The sequence below is a fragment of the Primulina eburnea genome, chromosome 11, assembly GCF_022965805.1.
Source record: "Primulina eburnea isolate SZY01 chromosome 11, ASM2296580v1, whole genome shotgun sequence".
NCBI lineage: Eukaryota > Viridiplantae > Streptophyta > Magnoliopsida > Lamiales > Gesneriaceae > Primulina > Primulina eburnea.
In genome coordinates, this window is record NC_133111.1 from 41,602,843 (window position 1) to 41,623,347 (window position 20,505).

The 20,505-nt window shown below is 36.4% G+C and overlaps 1 protein-coding gene across 1 annotated transcript; it reads right to left on the reverse strand.

Moving 5' to 3' along the window:
- Nucleotides 1-287: 287 nt before the first annotated feature.
- On the reverse strand, nucleotides 288-17,814 carry LOC140806179 (uncharacterized). Its single transcript, XM_073162684.1, has 24 exons — nucleotides 17,370-17,814; nucleotides 17,152-17,261; nucleotides 11,246-11,411; nucleotides 10,981-11,081; nucleotides 10,790-10,862; nucleotides 10,523-10,658; nucleotides 9,992-10,152; nucleotides 9,434-9,558; nucleotides 9,246-9,345; nucleotides 8,615-8,711; nucleotides 7,885-7,936; nucleotides 7,424-7,525; nucleotides 7,190-7,336; nucleotides 6,934-7,096; nucleotides 6,618-6,848; nucleotides 6,383-6,537; nucleotides 5,614-5,742; nucleotides 5,377-5,494; nucleotides 5,055-5,250; nucleotides 4,771-4,882; nucleotides 4,543-4,697; nucleotides 2,475-3,888; nucleotides 1,548-1,742; nucleotides 288-1,028 (listed from the first exon to the last, which is right to left on the reverse strand). The coding sequence occupies exons 1-24, from the start codon at nucleotides 17,500-17,502 to the stop codon at nucleotides 558-560; spliced, it is 4,842 nt and encodes a 1,613-aa protein (XP_073018785.1). The 5' UTR covers nucleotides 17,503-17,814; the 3' UTR covers nucleotides 288-557.
- Between the last annotated feature and the right edge of the window lie 2,691 nt (nucleotides 17,815-20,505).

Sequence of the window (20,505 nt, forward strand, 5' to 3'; positions counted from 1 at the left end):
TTTGTCCGTCATTCATGTATGTATATATTTGTCAAGTCAGTAATTGTCTCTGATTCCTCCTTTCTATTCAGAGTTCACAATTTTTTTGCCTGTTTCCTAGCCCCTTGTATTGAACGCATGGGTGAGGGAACTAAAGGGACCAATGATTCACGCTGGACCTTCATTGTGTCTTAAATTGAGTACTCTGCTTATGCGCGATAAACTGATGTCTTGTTTGTTTCCCCCTTCGAACTCTTTAGTAACGTTAGCAAATACAAAGAACATGGAAAAGTAGTAGCAGATCTGCATTCCGTCTCCAACATATGGACGGTCCTGACTCAATATATTTATCAATCTCACCAATAGCAGTAACTGTATTCGACACAAAACTGTCTAATTCTAACAATATCATCCCGAAAATAAGTAGGGCGTGGAGGAATAAATCATGAGAACAAAACTGTCCGTTAAGTGAATAAAGATCAAATGGCCCATATACACACAAAAAGATAAAAATGATGACAATTTAAAACACTAAGAGAGGCGTGCCAGTAAGGATAGTAAGTGCATTGCTGCTGACCTCAGCCAAATGGTGAAGGAACTGGTCCGGCAATTGCATCTGATCTTTTTATGCTTCCCATTCCACAGATAATGCATCCGGGACTCGATAGCGCTGAGAATTTGGCACCACAAAGATCACAGACATCGTATCCAATAGTAGATAGACGGCTCAGTGTGGCAGCACAGAATTGGGATGGATCTTCTAATGGATCTATGGACTTATTGGACAAGCCTCTCTGAATACATATGTCGACTAGGCTTCTCAACTCATCTTGCTTTCCTGGAGGTGCTTTTGATAAGAGTAATTCGAGCATTTGCTTAGAATAGGCATAGTTCTGCACATCCATGTTCCTTTTTATGGCAGTTCGAATGCAATTTATTCTGTGCTTTGCAAGAAGAGGTAATGAGCCCAGATGACGCGACAATCTAGCCATCTCATCTTTCGCGCTGATTGCACTGGGACCTTGAACTTTCTGCAGTCGGTTGATCTCCTGCAGTAACATAGAATAGCCAAAATTGTCATTCTCGTGGAAATGCATTAATGGATAAGCGGGTTCTTAATACAAGTAGATGAGATTAATTCGCATGATTTGTGAAATAGGAGAGATCACTTGGATTTAATGCAAAACCTCTGGGAGCAAAATGACAATCATTCTATTCTGTGGCTCTGTTGAACCCAAAAAGAAAGCTACAGCTTTGTCTGTTGTAACAAATGACTAGACAAACCCATGCAAGTGTTAACTTGCAACAGTGTTTTCACATAAAATTTTGCTTTGACATTACTTCAATGAGTCACTTGGTCAGTCATGTGTCCGAGAGGAAAAAAGGTCCAGCGAAACTTCCAAGGGAGAATGTTACATGTTAAAGGAACTAAGCTTCATTCATCTAAACCTACACATAAAGGATTCAACAAAATCGCCCTTGGTTTACACGAGAAAAAAAATTGAAGAAAAAAATAGGTATTAAAATAAGTTACTCGATGACCGTCAAGGAAAATAGAACCATAATACCTGAAGAAGGGTAACAGCAATCTTGTATTGGGCACAAATAGTAGCTTGTGCCTTAATGTCATCTCCACGAGATTGATCCTTGGCCAAAGCTAGGAAAGCTTCATCGAAGCAGGACAATGCATCTGAGAGTTGATTCTGCTCCAGATGCACAAGTCCAATCTTGAAACAGACTGCAGCAGCAGCACCACGGGGAACCTAGATTAAAAAGGAACCAGAACATAATTACAGAGTTCTGATGTGCCCAAACAAAGGTTCTAGCTTCTAAATATAAGAATCCCAAAACATATAAATAAATGAATTTCCAAGTTCAACAATATATTGGAGCTTCCACATAGTTTTAAGTACATATTTTATGATACCCCTTCACTGGAAAATTAGGAGCTCAGGTTGGAGAGAGGGCGCCACACGGTAAACAGGCCACAACGACAATAAGTTAAACATTTCTTAGTTTCATTTGTTGAACTGTGTCCATTCAATAAACCATTTGTACGGAGTAAAGTCATTATCAAAGGGTGACTAGAGGTCTCTGCTGTAGTTAATATGTTCTCCACAAACACAAGACATAGATACCTAGTCTCATCTTAAGCACCTCCCTAGTGCATAAATATAACACAACAGTGTTGATCATATTCAATTGTGAGATAGATTACAGATGGCCAAGTTTTTAAGTAAGTTTCGGCAAAGAGCCGGACTTGCAATGCATAAACCAGGTGCAACCCTCCTAAGAAAACTTTTGCATGCACAATAAAGGGTTTAGTCATGCACATCATCTTCGATCCTTATGTTCAAGATATTAAAGCAACTTTTTTACATAAAATTAGGAAAAATAAAGAAAGGAAAAGTTGCACCCATTTAAAAAAAGATAGGACAGTATGACAGTAGCTAATGGCTCCAGAGAATTGTCTTTAAAAGAAAACAAATACTTACCTGTCCAGGTCGCACAGCCTTCGGAGGAGAAGCTGATCTTTCAGCAGGTTTTGCAGATGTTTTGGACCCAGGAGCTTCCAGCGAACTAAGATCAAAGGGCTGCGTAGAGACTGGAGCTTGTGACATCAGAGTTGGTGGCTGTGATGGTGCAGCAGGTTGAGGCACAGAAGATGGAGGAATACCTCCATCTGGAAGCCCAATAGACTCATATGGAACTGGTTGTTGAGTGACTTGAGGGGGTACTCCACCACCAGGTAGACCAGTATCCATGGTAACTGCGGTACCCAGGGTAGCAGGGATCTTGTCACTTTCAGTACCTTGAGGATTTTGATCCAATCTTGAGAGAAATGTCCCGGCAGGAGGCAGTGATGCCGCAACCTGAAGGGATGATATTGTGTTCTGGAAAAAGTCCTCTGGTATTGGCCCGGCTGTAAGTCCAACACCAGGACCCATGGAATTAGGCTGTAACGCAGGTGTTGGTTGGACGAATGCATCGGTGCCAAACATATCAGCTGGAAAAGAGGTATGAGCTGCAGCAGTTCCACTGGTTGTTGGAGCTGGTTGAGGTACAACTAGCCCAAGATCTGGTGATGAACTAGTTAATGATTTGGTCCTACTAATTGGGAGACCCAACTGCTTCGTGGCTTCTTTAATTTTGCTAACATCTACTTTAGTAGACTCAACTGGTTTGTCTCGGATTCTAATATGTAGCCTTTTGGTTTTTGAAGTGCCTTCCTCATCACTGCTGCTACCATCAGCACCAGAACCATATATCGACTTTTTGAACTCTTCTTCAGCTTTTGCCTGTGCATCTTCAGCACCAGAACCCGCAGGTTTCTGAGAGAGAATTTCTAGTCCCATCAAGGAATCACCTTCAGTTGCCTCTTTGGGATTGTTAGATGTAGGGGAAGCAAGCAATTGCTGAAGCCCATTTGTCTTGATTCCTCCAGCTTTAAATGCTTTAGCCAAGCTATCTTCTCTCACTTCCACAACATTTCCTCTTCCTTTGATCAATCCTAGATAAACAGCAATATGGTCTGTAACAATGGATGGGATGGTACCATCGTCAGTTTTCATGTAAGGCATGACCTCAGCAGCCAGTTCCCACTGAGGTATGTCCTTCAAGTTCGTGGCTGTTTTGATTTCCCAGTTTCCCCCACCCCATTCGGGTCCTTTAGGAACCATACTTTCAGCTGCAAAGTTTGCAAAGATGCCTTGGGTCCACCCAGTCGAGCGAACTCTCAAAATCCTCTCACAATATCTCCTCAACTCTGAATTAGTGCCCTCTTCTTCCAACTTTTGGGCTAGGCGCCGCATTGCACTAGGATTAAGGTGACATATAAATAAATCAAGCATACTTTCAAAGTCTGCTATAACTTCAAAAGTTTCTTTTGCACTGTCATACTGGCCATATCTGTAATAAAAAAGTCATTGGCAACATCATAGAGCGAGAAGTAGAAAGATAAAAATAAAGATGACTAAAACCCAAAGAGCCAGACATCTAAGATTGTGATCCATCCAATTAATATTAAAACAAAATGATTCCTGGATACAAAATAAATATGATGCATGATGAAGGCCACATTTTTCTAACTTCAAAGTTTTCTGGAATACGACTTTTACAAACACAGAATTTGTTTTAAAACACTTAATCCTGGAAATATCATAAAATACATCAAATCTGAAGGAACACGACTTGTGACATAAATCTCGCAAGTTTTACCAGTTAAATCAGTCAACAAGAATGACTGAGTATCTGTCACCACACACCAGAAAGCATTAATACTTAAAAAATACAAACATTTAAATGTAAATTTCAACAACAGTTTAAAACAAAGAGCAGAAATGTTGTAATAAAAACCAAACCCTAGAGAATTCAGAACAAACGGAAAAAAGAACACTTCTCAAGCACTCGTCTGGATCAAAAATAAAAAAGAAAATGATTTAAGCAACATATATGCATGCAATAAGTTATAAGCTATAAGATGACTACAAAGATAAGCTTCAATTGAGTGTTCTCAAATTGACAGCCCTACAGCTTAAGCTTTTAAACCACATATCAACACACCTTACGCATGCATATCCCAACTGGCGGAAGCGATGGAACAAATGTGAGGTGGGGGGACATCTAGGATAATCTCTTGACCGCAAGAACTCGTCTCTCAATGCAGACAAAGCAGTAGAAAAGCGAAGTGCTTTGATTGCATATTCTCCTCTCAACACCTTAGTGTAGAAGTAGAAAGTTAGTTGAGAACATAATTTGAGGTCATCGATACAAAAGAAGTTTAAAAAACACCTGAGTGAATTGTGGGCCAGATTGTGACAGCGATACTGCAAGATCACCGCAAACTGGAGAGCCTCTGGCAAGAACATCAAGTGATCGGGGAGTAATGCGCAAGCTATCGAATCTTCATCAAATAATCACAATATGTCAATCAATAAACTTCCACAAGTGTGGAATATTGAACTTTTGCAAGCAAAAGATAAGTATGATAAATCCATTGTTTCACCAAATCACATTTTTGCACCATAAGTGCCAACCATAGAGCTAAAGCATGTCTATAAGCCAAGAAAAACAACCTTGATGTTATTTGATATAGGACTTCTGACAGATCAAGCTTCTGCTCAAAATGTTGTTGCATTGTAGAAAATCCAATTAGAAGAGGTTCAAGTAGCCCAACAAGACAATTTTTTATCTCATATTTCTTCTTTTGCCTAACATTTACATCAGTAGGGCTTGCAAGCAGAAGACGGTCATTCAGAGCTCCAACCAACACTGTACATAATTACATCGTAAAGAGTCAGATATAGAGTGAAAAACTCAAACTGGCATTCAAATGCAAAACAATACACAGACAGAGGCAGCTAAGGACACCTGTTTGGGAAAAACATCAGATCTCACCTGCATTAGGCATACTGATCGAGAGTATAGGCCTCACTTTTCCATCCCAACCAAGCATATTAATAGAAGTTGAAGTAGAGAATAAAAGTGCAGGTCCAAGCCACAGGAGGGATCTAAAGTAATCACAAGTCAAGGGGACCACAAGGGTATAAAAACATCATTTATATAAGAAAAGCTGCAGGGTGCAAGTAGAGAAGGTAGAGGGGGAGAGACAAAGAGAAAAAGACATAAGGATATTGAAGGAACTCCTTTATCAAATTTTGCAGAACTGCTTGCCAAAATGTCCAAATCTGCTGTAACAATAAGCACTCGTTGTGTGGTCAATATACCTGCCACAAATCCCCTGAGTGTCTCTTGCCATTGTACCTAACACGAGAAGCTTTCATCTTGAAGCATTCATTTTAGCAAAAGAACTTTTATCAAAACTATCTACATGTGGTCAATAGAATAAGGGAATATAAAATAAACATAGTCAAACTTTGGAAAGCAGGAACAGTGTTTAAAAAAAGAAACACTTGCACATGTATCAGTCAAAATTTCATGCTGAGCTAAAGGAAAATCACTTAGACGGAAATATCAGTTTTATAAAATTGTATACCTAGATAAAGGAGAGAACAAGAGGAGGATCGGAGAGAAATTCTTTTCACGAGGATGTTTTAAAGTCAGAAAGCTTAAACTCCAGAGTTGCCAGCAGTTTCCTTTAGATTTGTAATCACAACAGAAAAAAAAAAATCCCTACACTTTACACAGAGGCAATTAATTGATTGCAACCATTTGCAAATTCTTATAATTTGTACTGATAATTCGTCATCAAGTCATCCAATTAGAAGGAGGTTAACTAAGAACAATCCTGCTTCTACATGTTTCTGACCCAGAACTGAAGCAGTATCTTAAGGACCGTGATGAAATAGGTTTGCTAATGGCATGCAACCTTAAAGAAGACAGGAACGGCCATAAGATTACAGATTCGTTTTCTGTAGCTTACGAGTATAATCTGAATAACTACCTGAAGTACAGTTTCATTTGCTTTTAATTTAATGAATTTTCTCCCTTCAGCTTTTGTTGAGATGTAATGCCCGTCAGCATTAGAAAGGCGGTATCCTTGGATGAGTTTAACCAAGCCAATCTGGTCCCCTTGAGAACAAAACATTAAAGTTGATTCTACAAAAGCAGAAGGTCTGGATCAAATTCTATTCAATCTGTTCAAGCACATGGACGAATAACAACACCCCATTAAGCACCTAGAGGAGTAGAAAAAATACGATCAACATCACTTTCGAACAAAAATGACATAGGACCCTTAATAGAAGCAACTTCAATGTCCACGGCATCATTTTTATCAACTGCTCCATTCTTCTCAATGGATTCTTTTGAAGCAGCTCCCGCTAACATATACACGGCAAGTCCAGTCTTATCCTCATCAAGAATAGCAAATTGATTTTCATTAAGACCAATGAATGCTGCATCTACACCTGAAAATTTTGCAAAAACAGTGAAGCATATATTTATTGCACAATATAAAGGCACAAGAATGGCAAGCAAAACCCAGGAAAATACCTTTGACATTGGTAGATTTACTATTCGCCAACCGGGAATCAGTGTTTTCCCAATACAGCACAACTTCATTTGTGGTACCATTGAACTCATAGACTACAAGAAACATGTGTTGCTTTTTACTGTATACCACATATTTTGGATGGAATTCTACATTTCCAGGAATCTGAAAGTGCAAGAAGGGTGGGTTAGGTGTATATCCTCATTGGCTTGATCACAATTAGATGAACAAATCAAGATTCAATTGATCAAATATTACCGAATTGTAAAGCTTTTTATATATATTTTCCACACCAGAAGTGAGATTATAAGCCACAAGGTTTGCTCCTTCAATATAAAAAGCCCTGATGGGATAATGAAGAACCCGGTTTTCTTTATTGAAGAAATTTAGCTCCAGATGAAAAGGCTGCCAGATTAACTTATCAGAGATGGCCCCGAATGTATTATAAAATCTAATATAAGCTTAGGCTGCTATACTGTATGGCTAATTTACCTGGCAAATAGGAAAGTCCCTTAAATGATATTTAGTATCCAATACAGTGATCAGAGGTAATCTAGATATTGGAGAACTCTTTGCATTGCCTTCCATAAAATGCTGCAACAACCAGAAAAGGTTGATAGTTAAACGGTATTTACTTTTATAAGAACAGAAAATTTATAGTTGTTAGCTGCTAATCTGTGTTTTTCTTATACAGGCGAACAATTTTCAAACTATGAGCTCCCATGTTTAGCGAACAATTTCCCTTGACATTAACTAACAATCATCCAAATATCAAGTGTGGATATTTCTCATGCAAATTTATGACTTGGTACCAAACTGATCTAAACTCAAACTTATTTCTTTACGAATTGAAGTCTAAAACCTAAAATTTAAAATCTATCAAGATTAACTACTCTTACATCCTAAACATCAATAAAAACTGAACAAAATCATCAGACAGCATATTTACGTACACTGTAAAGAAAAGCCTTCCTTGCTATGTCCGAGATTGTTAGCTGGCTTTGGCTGACAAAAAGGTTAAATAAGGGTTAATAACGAATGTGAAAATAAAATATTCTAAAATCCAAGCCCATGCATCAGGATGACATATGACAAAACATTGACAAAATTCAGTCTATAATTCAGTTAATTTTCTTCTTGAAAAACTAAATAGTTGGCATGCCACATAATTGATAATGTTGTTTTATAAAAAAATTCCTGAACTATAACTGCTCAAGTCATAATAAAGCAGGAATATAATGAGTAAATGGTCATAAGCTAGAAACTTGATCCTTTAGATAATAACTACTGAAAGTGGGTTAATAGACTTGATAAGGCTAGTGTGAGCACTGCACGTCATCCCTATCATTCAATCAAAGCAACCATTAGCTAACTGTGGGGAGAGACACAAAATAGGTTGATAACTGAGCCAATAAATCATCTTATATTTCAGACTAGAAAAAAACACAGGAAAATTTCTGCATAGATGCAGGAAAAAGAATGTAAAAGCAAACCAACCAATCACAATGAATCTGGCTACAGAACTTGCACAAAAAATTTTAAAAAACACAGGGAGAGATATCTACGTAAAACAGAAGTTTTTTCAATTTAGAGTTAATCTTTTTGTTACAGACATAATCAGTATAGATGCTGATACAATGACTGGAGATTGCATTGAGGGGCCACGTCAATTTCAAGACTCACCCTTTCATATGATGCTCTTGCAGCTGGGCTTGCAATTGGTGGTCAGCTAATATACCAGATGAACCAAGGGAAGCAAGCTTTTCCTTCAACACGGACGCTGTTTTACATGTAAGAGACATCAAAATAGGAATCATTTTTACCCTTCAATTCAATTAAATACACTTTTCACAATTGAAATAAATAAAATAGTATTTGAAATCTCTCAATAAGAACTTTCAGGCTTCAGTCATTTTACTAATTATTTGATGACATTGCATTACCCCTAAGAACCTTTAACCTCAAATCAGTATATAATTCAAGAAAAAATAATGCTTTTTGTCCACTCATTTCCCAAGATAAATCCTGCTACACAAAAAATCTATCCCAGTTGAAAGTTCAGCACAAAAACCTGAAAACAGTTGAAATATTTTCTTACTTTGTTGAACAAACTGCTAGGTATTATTGGAGTTGACTCTCTCAAGAAAAATAGGTTTATAAATCAAAATCAAATTCATCATTCATAGAAGTATTCAAATAACAAGAAATATCTGCCATGTAACGCTAGCCAAAATGTATTAACGGTGCCCCATCCGCCACAACACAAGTAAAAATAAATGACCAATCAAGTAAAGAGTCTATATTAAGCAATCACCTGATGATCCCCTTGCACTTTGCAGAACAGCAAAGAGTTGTTTCCGGCCCTCTCTAGTATAAGCAGCTCTATTTTTCCTATTATCTCCACCAGCCGTGCTCTATTGAGAAGCATACAACCTATTTATGATTGTTAACTAATCTGAATGTAACCCACAGGCCACAACTAAATAGTATGGTGACGCTTACTGAAAAAAGAAGTGCTGCTAAATTCAATTTTGGGTGTACTTCAAAAGACCTAATTCTTGGGAGAGGATAAACGGCTTCTCCCCCTTGCTGGGAAAGAATACGAGGAATATCCATGGATTCAATAGCTGCATGATAAGATACAAGCAGAATAAATTAGATTATATATGCATGCTTAAGAAGCAAATAATAGAAAGGATAGAAAGCCTTGCTAAGAAAAGGGGGAAACAAATATGTGATGATTAATCATCCTTAAAGAATTTTAAATAATCCAGTAAACTGGTTGACTAAGATTACGTATATAACCGTCAAACCTCACTAGTCAAGAAAATATTCTGGGTTAAATGTAATCATGCAAATAGTTTAAAAGACAAACAAAATTTACATTATAAACTGAAAGGACGCATAAGAATTACATTAAAACAACATTTACATGGCCAAAAGGTAGAATGATAGATAGGATCATATACCTCCTGAACCTCCAAGTCATGACTTTATATATAGAACACTGAATTAGAGCAACTGAAACATCATAACGGATAAGTAACATGCTCAACTAACCTGCAGGCTCGAAAAAGTTTACTTGTGTTGGAGGTCTATTAGGGTTCACAGTTACACGAGTTTTCCACACTTGAACACTTCCATCTTTGGACAAAGTGACAAGCAACCTCAACATTGGAAGCCAAGCAAGTGAAGTGATTGGTTGTGAACCGACTTGTGTACTGTATTCCAACCAATTAGCATCGTTTAAGACAAACACAATGCACAAAAATACCGAAAACAATAAAGGCTACCACATAAATTCTGTATAAGTTTCCTAAAACTGAAGAAAGATCATAAGATTCAAAAAATAATTAAGGAAGTGAAACAAGGAGATATTGAAGAACTTGCCACCAAGTAGGACGACGCTGGACAAAATTGATGGGATCGAGAAAAAGTTGTCATGTAGGCAGTAAATGAATGATCAGGATTTATAAGGCATGCGACCAATGATACTAGCTTTTATCTTAGTAAAATAACTTGTGAAAACAGTCACAGATTACATAATCATGTGTAAAGAAAAGGGTAGCGTAAATATACATGTTAGCTTACATTCCAATCATCATAGGCCTTTCAGTGGATACATCCCATGCCAAAAGTGTACCTCGTCTGTCACCGACAAAAATCCATTCCAACGTCGGATGAAATGCAAACGCTCCAGCACCCTGTAGCCTGATGGTGTTATCAACTGCAAAGGAGTCAATATATTATTAAGTTCGAATCTGAAACACAAAACAGTTATTCTGAGAAGTTAAATTATCATCTGCTTTAGTTGTAAAAAAAGGAAGTATGAACATAGAAGTATTGTTCAACTCTTACGTTGTAGGGTGTAATGAACAGCATATGTATGGATATTGTAAGCTCGAATCAAACCATCTTGATAAGCTACATACTGGTACAAGCGCAGAGAAGAATAAGCTCCATAAATTCTGGGCACTATATCATGGGTAGCAGAACTAACAATAGCAATTTTATACGTCTAAATATCATCTTAAAATTAAAATTCTTACGAAAGCTGGAAGGCGAGGATGACAAGCAAGATTGACAATGGGTTTCTTCAAATCAGTCTTTATTTTTGTTGGAGCTTTCCCACCTTCCACAGTTCCAACAACTAGGCAATGATAATGGTAATGATAAATTCAATAAAGTGCTCCAACCTTTCGTATGGTTTCATAGAAGTAAACCTCCAAGTTCAAACAATAATAAAAAAATTGATAGACTTAACCTAACCACCCCACCCCAAACATGGATGCCAAAAGAATAGATTGGCTTAACCTGTTACACTCATCTTCTTATGGAATCCAAAAAACACTACTGGTTGAAGAGGAGTCAAGGCAAGATGGACTTCAGTGTCAGGGGTAATCTGTTCTGTCCTCTTTTCAGGGGAATGCAACACACAAGTTTGCTCACTGTCAAAATCACAGGATCGAATTGTACAATCCTGAATATAAATAAAACAGGAGTCATACACAAGCAAAGGGAGCATAACAATTCTTATTCATGACATGAATTGAGATGTAAAGTGGCAAGTCAAACAGAAGAGAGAACAAATAAAACTAAAATGTGTATTGAGACAAAGATGCGTAGAATAAGGAAGATTCGAAAGGAATAATTAAGTGCTTTTATGAAACATAGGCGAGTTTCAGTATAAACAAAACACTGGAATAACTAACTTTGGGCAATAACACAATTTTGGAGAAAGAAAAAACCTAATTTAATCATTGAGTCAATGATACAAAGATCAAAACTAGTGGTGTCTAGCATTCATGAATTTGGAGAAGAAACACCCCCAACTTCCACCCCAGGCAGCAAAATGAAGAAAATGACAATAATTGCGATGCTAATTTTAACAAGGAAACAGTCTCAGTCGTTATATTTTAAAAATTGTATCCTTATGGTTTTTCTATATCGAGTTCAATCAGCACAACAAATTTGACATCACATTATTGTATTCATGAGTAGAGTATTCAATTTAGAACAGAATAAAAGTCCAGCGGAAATCATTGGTCCTTTTAATCCCCTCACCTATGAGTTCAGTATAAGGGGAAGACTCAAGAGAAAGGGGCCAAAAAGTTGTTAACTTTTGTTATTCAACAATTGGAATAGAAATGAATGCTCAATTTACTGATTTCATGTTACTTCGGTAAAACAACTGATTATTAGTTAAGGATCTGATGTCAAGCCCAACATCAAAGCATGATAATATAATCTCAAGCCCAAGACTACTCCAGCCCACAAAGTCTCAGCCCACATAATTTTAGAATGCTTAGGCCTAACTAAATTTAGTGGATAGATTTCACAGCTCAGAAAAGAATATTGGTTTGTTGGGTTGTTATAACCTCTCAACAGATTTTTATCACTTGTCAATAGTTCATTAGTTGTAGGAGTCTATAAACATGGTTGATTGTAATTATCTTATCTAAAAGAGATGAAATGAAGTTCTTCATTATCTTCCCAAACATATCGTTTCTTTTAGTTTTCTAACTTGGTATCAGAGCATCTCATGGCGGCAGCCACATCGCCGAATGTTTCCGTCACTCAGTCCGACACCTTCAGCAGTGACAACAATCTAATAATCAACCCAGCAAATCAAATAAATTCTGTGAAGTTGAGTTATGATAATTTTCTTCTCGAGAATCTCCAGATTCTCGCTGGTATTCGTGGATTAGGGCTAGATATCTTCATACTTAATGATCCTCCTGTTCCTCAAAAGGTTGTAATCGATGAACATGGCACCGAGATGGTCAATCCAGCTTTTATTTCCTGGTGTTGACAAGATCAGTTGTTGTTCTCGTTCTCCTTGCTTCCATGACAGAGTGTCCAAAGCCAAATGATTGGTTGCTTATCCTCTGTTCAGTTGTGGACTAGAGTGTCCTGTCTATTTGCCACAAGATCGAGGGCCAAAGTCATACAATATAAACTTCAGCTTCAAACTCTGAAAAAAGGGAATCTCAGCACATCTGGGAAAGATGAAAAACTTCATGGATATCCTGGCAGCCTGTGGACATCACATTTCTAAGGAAGATCAAGTTCTCTATGTTCTGGGTGGCGTCGGACTTTAATATGACTCGGTCGTAGTTCATGTTACGTCTCGAGTTGATCTCACAGTTTCTGATGTTGGAGCTCTTTTAATGACTCGTGAAGGTAGGATAGAATCATACTCTTCTAATACTGATGGCACAACTTCTTCAGTGAATGCAGCTACCTTCCCTTCACAAAAGAAATCCGACTTTCCTCCTCAAACTCCTACATTTTTTCATCGAGGTAGGGGTCGAGGGAAAAATTCTTGAGGTCGTGGTCGAGGGTTGAGCTATTCCTCTAGCCAACCAGTGTGTCAAATATGTGGCATCACTAGGCATGTTGCCGAAAAATGTCATCATCGATTTGACAAAGATTTTGTGCCCCTTTACCGGCAGAATGGAGGCTATAATTTTGGGCCTCCTCAAAAACAATCTGGTTTTCATCATCCTATTGTGCAAAATCAGCACCGAGCACAAACAAAATACCCTGTTGCAGCTTTAGCATTGACAACAACAAGCTCATCTGCCGAAGACTGGTAGTATCCCGATTCAGGATCTGGGTAATCTTTCAACTAGCTTTGAGTATACTGGGACTGGTAAGATTCACATGGGAAACGGAGACGGTTTGTTCATCTCTCATGTTGGACATTCTAATTTTTTATCCTCTTCATCACGTTCTTTTCTATTAAAAAATTTGTTACGAGTCCCACACATAACCAAGAATCTCTTGAGTGTCAGCAAGTTTGCACAAGATAATAGAGTCTTTTTTGAGTTTCATCTTATTTTCTGTTTTGTGAAAGATCTAGCAACCAATGTGGTTCTTTTCAAAGGGATTTTGCATGAAGGATTATACAATTTCAGCTTAGGAAAGCCTACATCCATCTCTCGCTATCCAGCAACTTGTCTTCACCTTAGCCCTACTTCAATAAATTCTGCAAAAGTTTCGAGTAATATCAGTCGGTCCTCAATTCACCCCAAAGGATTTTCTCAACTTCTAATTAGCTGGCACCTTAGACTAGGACATCTTAGTATGTCTGTTGTTAAGAAGATCTTGATGCATTGTAATGTTTTTATTCCAAAAAATGAAAGTATCGGTTTTTTTTCAGCTTGTCTGTTAGGGTAAAAGTCATCAAATGCCATTTTCTTTATCAAAAACAACAATTTCTGAACCTCTTGAATTAATTTATTCAGATATATGGGGACCATCTTATGAACTCTCTCGTAATGGTTTTCGTTATTATGTCAGTTTCGTTGACACATACAGTAGATACACCTGAATTTATTTCCTTAAGCTCAAATCAGAAGTAAGCCGAGTTTTTCCCTTGTTTGAATCTCAAGTTGAATCTATTTAACAAGAAAATTAAAACTTTACAAACAGATTATGGGGGAGAACAGATTATGGGGAGAATTTAAAGCGTTGTCATCCTTTCTTCAAAATCATGGTATAAGCCATCGATTCTCATATCCTTACACATCCAAACAAAATGTTGTGGTCGAACGTAAACATCGACATATTGTAGAAATGGGGCTTACACTTTTATCTCATGCGTCTATGCCCTTGCATTTTTGGGCTGATGCTTTTTCCACAGCCATTCATCTCATTAATATACTACCTACAGCTGCGCTTTCTGGGGAAACCCCTCTTACTCGATCGACTATATAACAAAACTCCAGATTATTCTTCTCTAAAAAATTTTGGATGCTTGTGTTTCTCTTGTTTACGTCCTTAAAATCGTCATAAACTTGAGTTTAGGCCCATTCCTTGCACTTTCATAGGTAATAGCACTCAGCACAAGGGGTATATATGCGTTAGTTCAAATTGTCGGATATATATTTCACGCCATGTTACCTTCGATGAGTCATCATTTCCATTTGCTTCCTTCCTTAAAATCCATTCAAAGTCCTCTTTTGAGAAATGTCCATCTTCATCTTCTTTATTTTTGCCTCAAGTTTCTTCCTCACGGCCCTCTAGCTCTTTTTTAAGCCCATATATTCCTACCACTGTGTCTAGTCCGCTATCAAATTCTGGTACTTTTTCAAGCTCAAATCAATCTTCTGTTGTTGCTCCTTTAAATTCTCTTGTTCATATTGAAGAGGACAGACCTCTCTCTTCTCCTGTGAATACTCATCATAGGGTTACAAGGTCTAAAGCGGGTGTTTTTAAGCCGAAGGTATTTAGTGCTTCTTTGTCTTCTTCCTGTAAACCTCAGAATGTAAAAAAATCCTAGCAGCATCAGAATGGATCAAGGCTATGAGTTCCGAGTACAATGCTCTCATTCAAAACAAAACTTGGTCCTTGGTTACAGCCCCAGCCAACACTCCTCATTGGGTGTAAATGGGTGTTTAAACTCAAGACGAAACCTGATGGGTCTATTGCTCGACACAAAGCCAGACTTGTAGCGAAAGGCTACTAGCAAACACCAGGTTTGGACTATACCGAAATATTTAGCCCAGTTGCTAAACCAACAACTATCTGCATTGTGTTAACTCTTGATGTGTCTCGTGGTTGGAATATCACGCAACTAGATGTAAATAATGCATTTTTAAATGGCTCTCTTACTGAGGTTATGTTCATGCAGCAACCACCTGGATTCGAAGTTCAAAGTGGTGGTACTCCTCTTGTGTGTAGGTTTCACAAGGCTCTTTATGCATCAAACAAGCTCCTCGTGCCTGGTTCGATAAATTACAAACCGTTCTTCAGTTTATGGGGTTACCACATCGCGCGCTGATTCATCTTTGTTCATTAAAATTGCTTCTACATCTGTTACTTATATTCTTGTCTATGTTGATGACATTGTCATAAGAGGAAGTGATCGAGTTCAAATACAACAGATTATTCATGATTTGGACGCTCAATTCTCTCTCAAAGATCTCGGTGATCCATCGTACTTTCTGGGTATTGAAGTACAAAGGGATTCTAATTGTTCGTACTTTCTGGGTATTGAAGTACAAAGGGATTCTAATTGTTCGTTGTTTCTTTCTCAATCTAAATATGCACAAGAGCTACTCTTGGAAACTAAAATGCATCAAGCTAATCTTTTGCCAACACCTATGTCCACGCGTGTTAAACTTTCTGTCATGGATGGGGATCCTTTTGAAGAAGTGACTATATACCGAAGTACTATCGGAGCATTACAATATTTAACCATTACTCGATTAGACATTGCTTATAGCGTAAATAAAGTCTGCCAGTTTATGCACACTCCTCTTCTCACTCATTGGAAGGCTGTGAAACGAATTCTTCGATACATCAAAGGCACATTGCATCTTGGTGTTCACCTACGTCCTTCTTCTTGTCTATCGCTCCCTGGATATTTTGATGCGGACTGGGGGAATGACCCCAATGATCGACATTCAACCTCGGGTTTCTGTTGGTTTCTAGGTAATTCGCCAATAGCTTGGAGCTCAAAGAAACAACATGTTGTTTCTCGATCCAGTACCGAAGCCGAATATCAAAGTTTGGCTAATGCAGCCTCTGAATTACTGTGGATTTAATAACTGTTAAAAGAACTTCAAGTGCAACTGCTTAGAGTTCCTGTTTTGTGGTGTGATAACATGAGCACTATTGCTCTTAGTGCAAACCCAGTTCCTCACTCTAGAACTAAACATCTTGAGTTGGATCTTCATTTTGTTCGAGAGAAAGTGCTGTCGAAACAGCTTAGTGTTCAATATGTTCCTTTGTGTGATCAAGTCGCAGATGCTCTTACCAAACCATTGTCTGCTTATGTGTTTTCTCGATCCGTGACAAGCTCAGCGTTGTTCTTCGACCCTCACTCAGCTTGAGGGGGCAAGTTAAGGATCTGATGTCAAGCCCATCATCAAAGCATGATAATATAATCTCAAGCCCAAGACTACTCTAGTCCACAAAGTCTCAGCCCATATAATTTTAGAATGCTTAGGCCCTAACTAGATTTAGTGGATAGATTTCACAGCTCAGAAAGGAATATTGGTTTGTTGGTTGTTATATCCTCTCAACAGATTTTAAGTAATCCCAGTACTTTTTTACTTAATTCGACATATTAACTAAAGGTCCTGTTTCAACATTAGTACAACCTGGAGAAAATACAGAGATTTTCTTCTTATTATAAATTGCACACTTAGCCATAATTACTGGAGTCGGGACAATTACGATTACTGTGGAGTACAAGATTGAGCACTGACCTCAAGTATAGCAATCAGAGAATGTCCACCAATGGGATTATATGTCATGCGTACAACAGGTGAACCAATGTCCACAGATGCAATCTTGCTTCCGGTATATGCATCAAATTCTATACACACATTCACATAAATAAATAAATAAATAAAAATTACAAGCTCCATCCCTTTACTTTTGTAAGAAAATAAGTGAAACTTGGAGAGGGGAATCACGAGTATACCTACTATACAAGTGCCTATGGCCACGGATACAATTGCCTGATTTGGGTGGAATGCAGCGGCGTGAGGTTGTACCGGCTTGGAGCTCCGATCCGTATGTCGGAGATCCAAATGTTGCACCGTCGCCCACTCCATATCAAGATAGTTTCAGCTATATGTTATCAATTCTAACTCCGCGTAATCAGAAGCAATCGATTCGATTGAAACATGTACACGGAACTATGAAGTCATTCCTAGCACAATCAGATCATTGAATAAAGCAATTTCAGGCAAAAAAAAAAATGAAGTTCTTTGGATAACTTGATCGGGTATTGAAGATTTCAGCTAAGGGAACACGATTTTTGCTTCACGTTCAAACAAAAAATGAAGAAAGTAAGGACGAATCCGAAGGAAAATTTAGAAATGGAAAACAGCAGCAGAGGTGTTGAAATTCCCAAAAGAACCCAGATTTCTGTAAAATTGTAATTACACCCATTGGGCTTTAGATGTAGATCAATGAAGCCTAATTGGGCTTAGTTTATTTACATAATTTTGGGCTTAGGTCCAGAGCCCATTCGTGAGATCCAATTCACAAGAAAAATATTTCCTATAAATTAGGTAAATTGGTAGATTCCAATGCATTTGATTCCTAGTAGAGAAAAGTATTGGCAAGATTGTGTGCATGGAAATATTTATTAGGTCGAGATAGATCAGGAGCTTTTTGAGTTAAAATCGAAATATACTTGATTTGTATTTGAGCTTATAAAATTTGAGCCGAACTCGAATATGTTCGAGTTTTTTTTTAGCCGAATCTAGTCAAAATTATGTTGTTCGATAGTTTGCGAGCTTTAGTATTTTATTAATAATATAATTATATATTAAATAAATAAATTTCGAGCTTTCTGAATACTTATTTTCGAACAATAGTTCAAATAGTTCACGAACATGTTCGAATCTTTCGAGCTAAATTCAAGCTTTAATTCAAACCGAAATCGAGACAAAATTTTGAATTTCGAATCTAGCTTGAACTTGAATAGAACTAATTCGAGCCTTCAAATTTTTATCATATTCAGCTCGATTCGATTTATTTACACCATTTATTGCATCTAATCTAAATCTAATTTAAAATCTAATATTCTTATAAACGGATGAGTTGAATTGTTTTTGTCCATATTGTCTTTGTATTAATTTGTGTGTTAGCGTGAGTTGAATTGTGTTAGATTAAATTATTATAAATTTTGTCTTTTATCAGTTGTGTTAAGTTCAATTTGAGTTCTTTGATTTATGTGTTAAAATAAAATTTCATATTATTTGTCTTTATTTTTTTATCTTTTATTAATTAAATCTGTGTTTTGACAATACTGCCATTGCATTCTAAATTTTATCTTTTATTAATTGTGTTAAAGTAAATTTGTGCTCTTTAATTTATTGTGTTTAAATTAAATTTTATATTGTCCATGTATTTTATCTTTTTGTCTTTTACTATTGTATTAAATTAAATTTTTTTCTCTTTGATTTATTGTGTTAAATTAATTTTGTATTTGGTTAATTCGTTATGTGTCAAGATAATTTTTTTTAGTTTAATTGTGTGTTTATTTTTGTATTTTACTAATTGTGTGAATAACCTTAAGCTGGCGAAAAGTTGATGTTTCATTTATTATAGTTTTTTCCATATTGTCATTGTATTTAATTTTGTGTGTTTTATTAGTTATTAATTGCGTTAAATAAATTTATTTTTTGTTCGTATTGTTCTTGTTGTCTAAATTTTGTCTTCTATTACTTGTGTTATATTCAGATTGTTCATTGACTGTTCTTTGATTTATGTTTTAAAGTTAAATTTATATTGTCGTTGTATAATTGTGTTATTAATTTAATTTGTAAATTAAACTTGTGTTTTGACAATATTTCCCTTGTATTCTAAATTTATCTTTTATTAATTTGTTAAATTAATTTGTGTTCTTTAATTTATTATGTAGAATTAAATTTCATATGGTCCATGTATTTTTTTTGCCTTTTATTAATTATATTAAATTAAATTTGTGTTGTCTTTGATTTATTGTATTAAATTAATATTTTAATTGATTAATTTTGTTTGTATGTTAAGTTATTATAATTATTTGTGTGTTTAATGAGTGCTCGTGAACTATCATGTTATTTAAATTAAATATGAAGTTCATTTATATGAGTTCAACCATCTATGCAATTTATAATATTGTATGCATTACAATTTAAATTATTCGGTATAAAAAATGGATCCAAAAAAAGTGTTAGTTTCGCATCTCCTTCAGAGTGTAGCTTGTATGCCCCATTGTGAGTTATTATGTTAATGTCAAAATTTTGTTTACAATTTCTTCTTGTTTGTTTTTTCAGTAAAACCGTTGTGCTCTTTTAAGGAAAATTAGTTTTGTAGTACCTGATTTACGGTTTCCATGTTGCTTTTCCGTTTTCAGTTTTTGAATGCGAGTTCGAGTACAAACATTTGTTAGCCTCTCTATCTTTATGTCGTTTTTGTGATGCAAAGAAATTCGAATTTGAGTCGTCCTCATTGTGTTTTGATTCTTGTAATTAAATTGGTCTATCTCGTGTTCCCGTAAAGTTTGATGATTGTTCACGGATTGTGAATCTCCAACGCGAAAGAGTTTCGTCGCAACATCATATTACAATAGTACTTTTTTTTCTTTTACATTTCTTGGTGCTAGGATTGATAGAGAACATGCATTCTCAAGCTGTGGAGCTTATAATTTTCTTGTTTTATGACATATTTTTCATTATTTTTCACCAATCGTACCTAGGATAAATGTTCAACTCATTTTCAACTTTATTTTTGGGATGATAACTGAATTGTATGCCATAAATAACGTTGACGAGAAAATTGTGGCAGTATTAATGGATATATTGAAAAATATTTCATGCACATAATTGTTACGTCGTATTAATCAATATTCGTTTGTCGAGGACATCGGGTTACATATTTGTAAGAATATTGTTTTGGATCAACGCAGCTGTGACACTTACTTGGTTGATCAAGTCACAGCTATTTGAGTTGAAGAGAATAATCTTAACATACCTTACGAGAGATATATTATTATACATATAAATTTTTTAAAATTTTTGGACCACTCGGGCTAAAGCCCGGGTGAAGCAAGCTCTCCCTCCGCC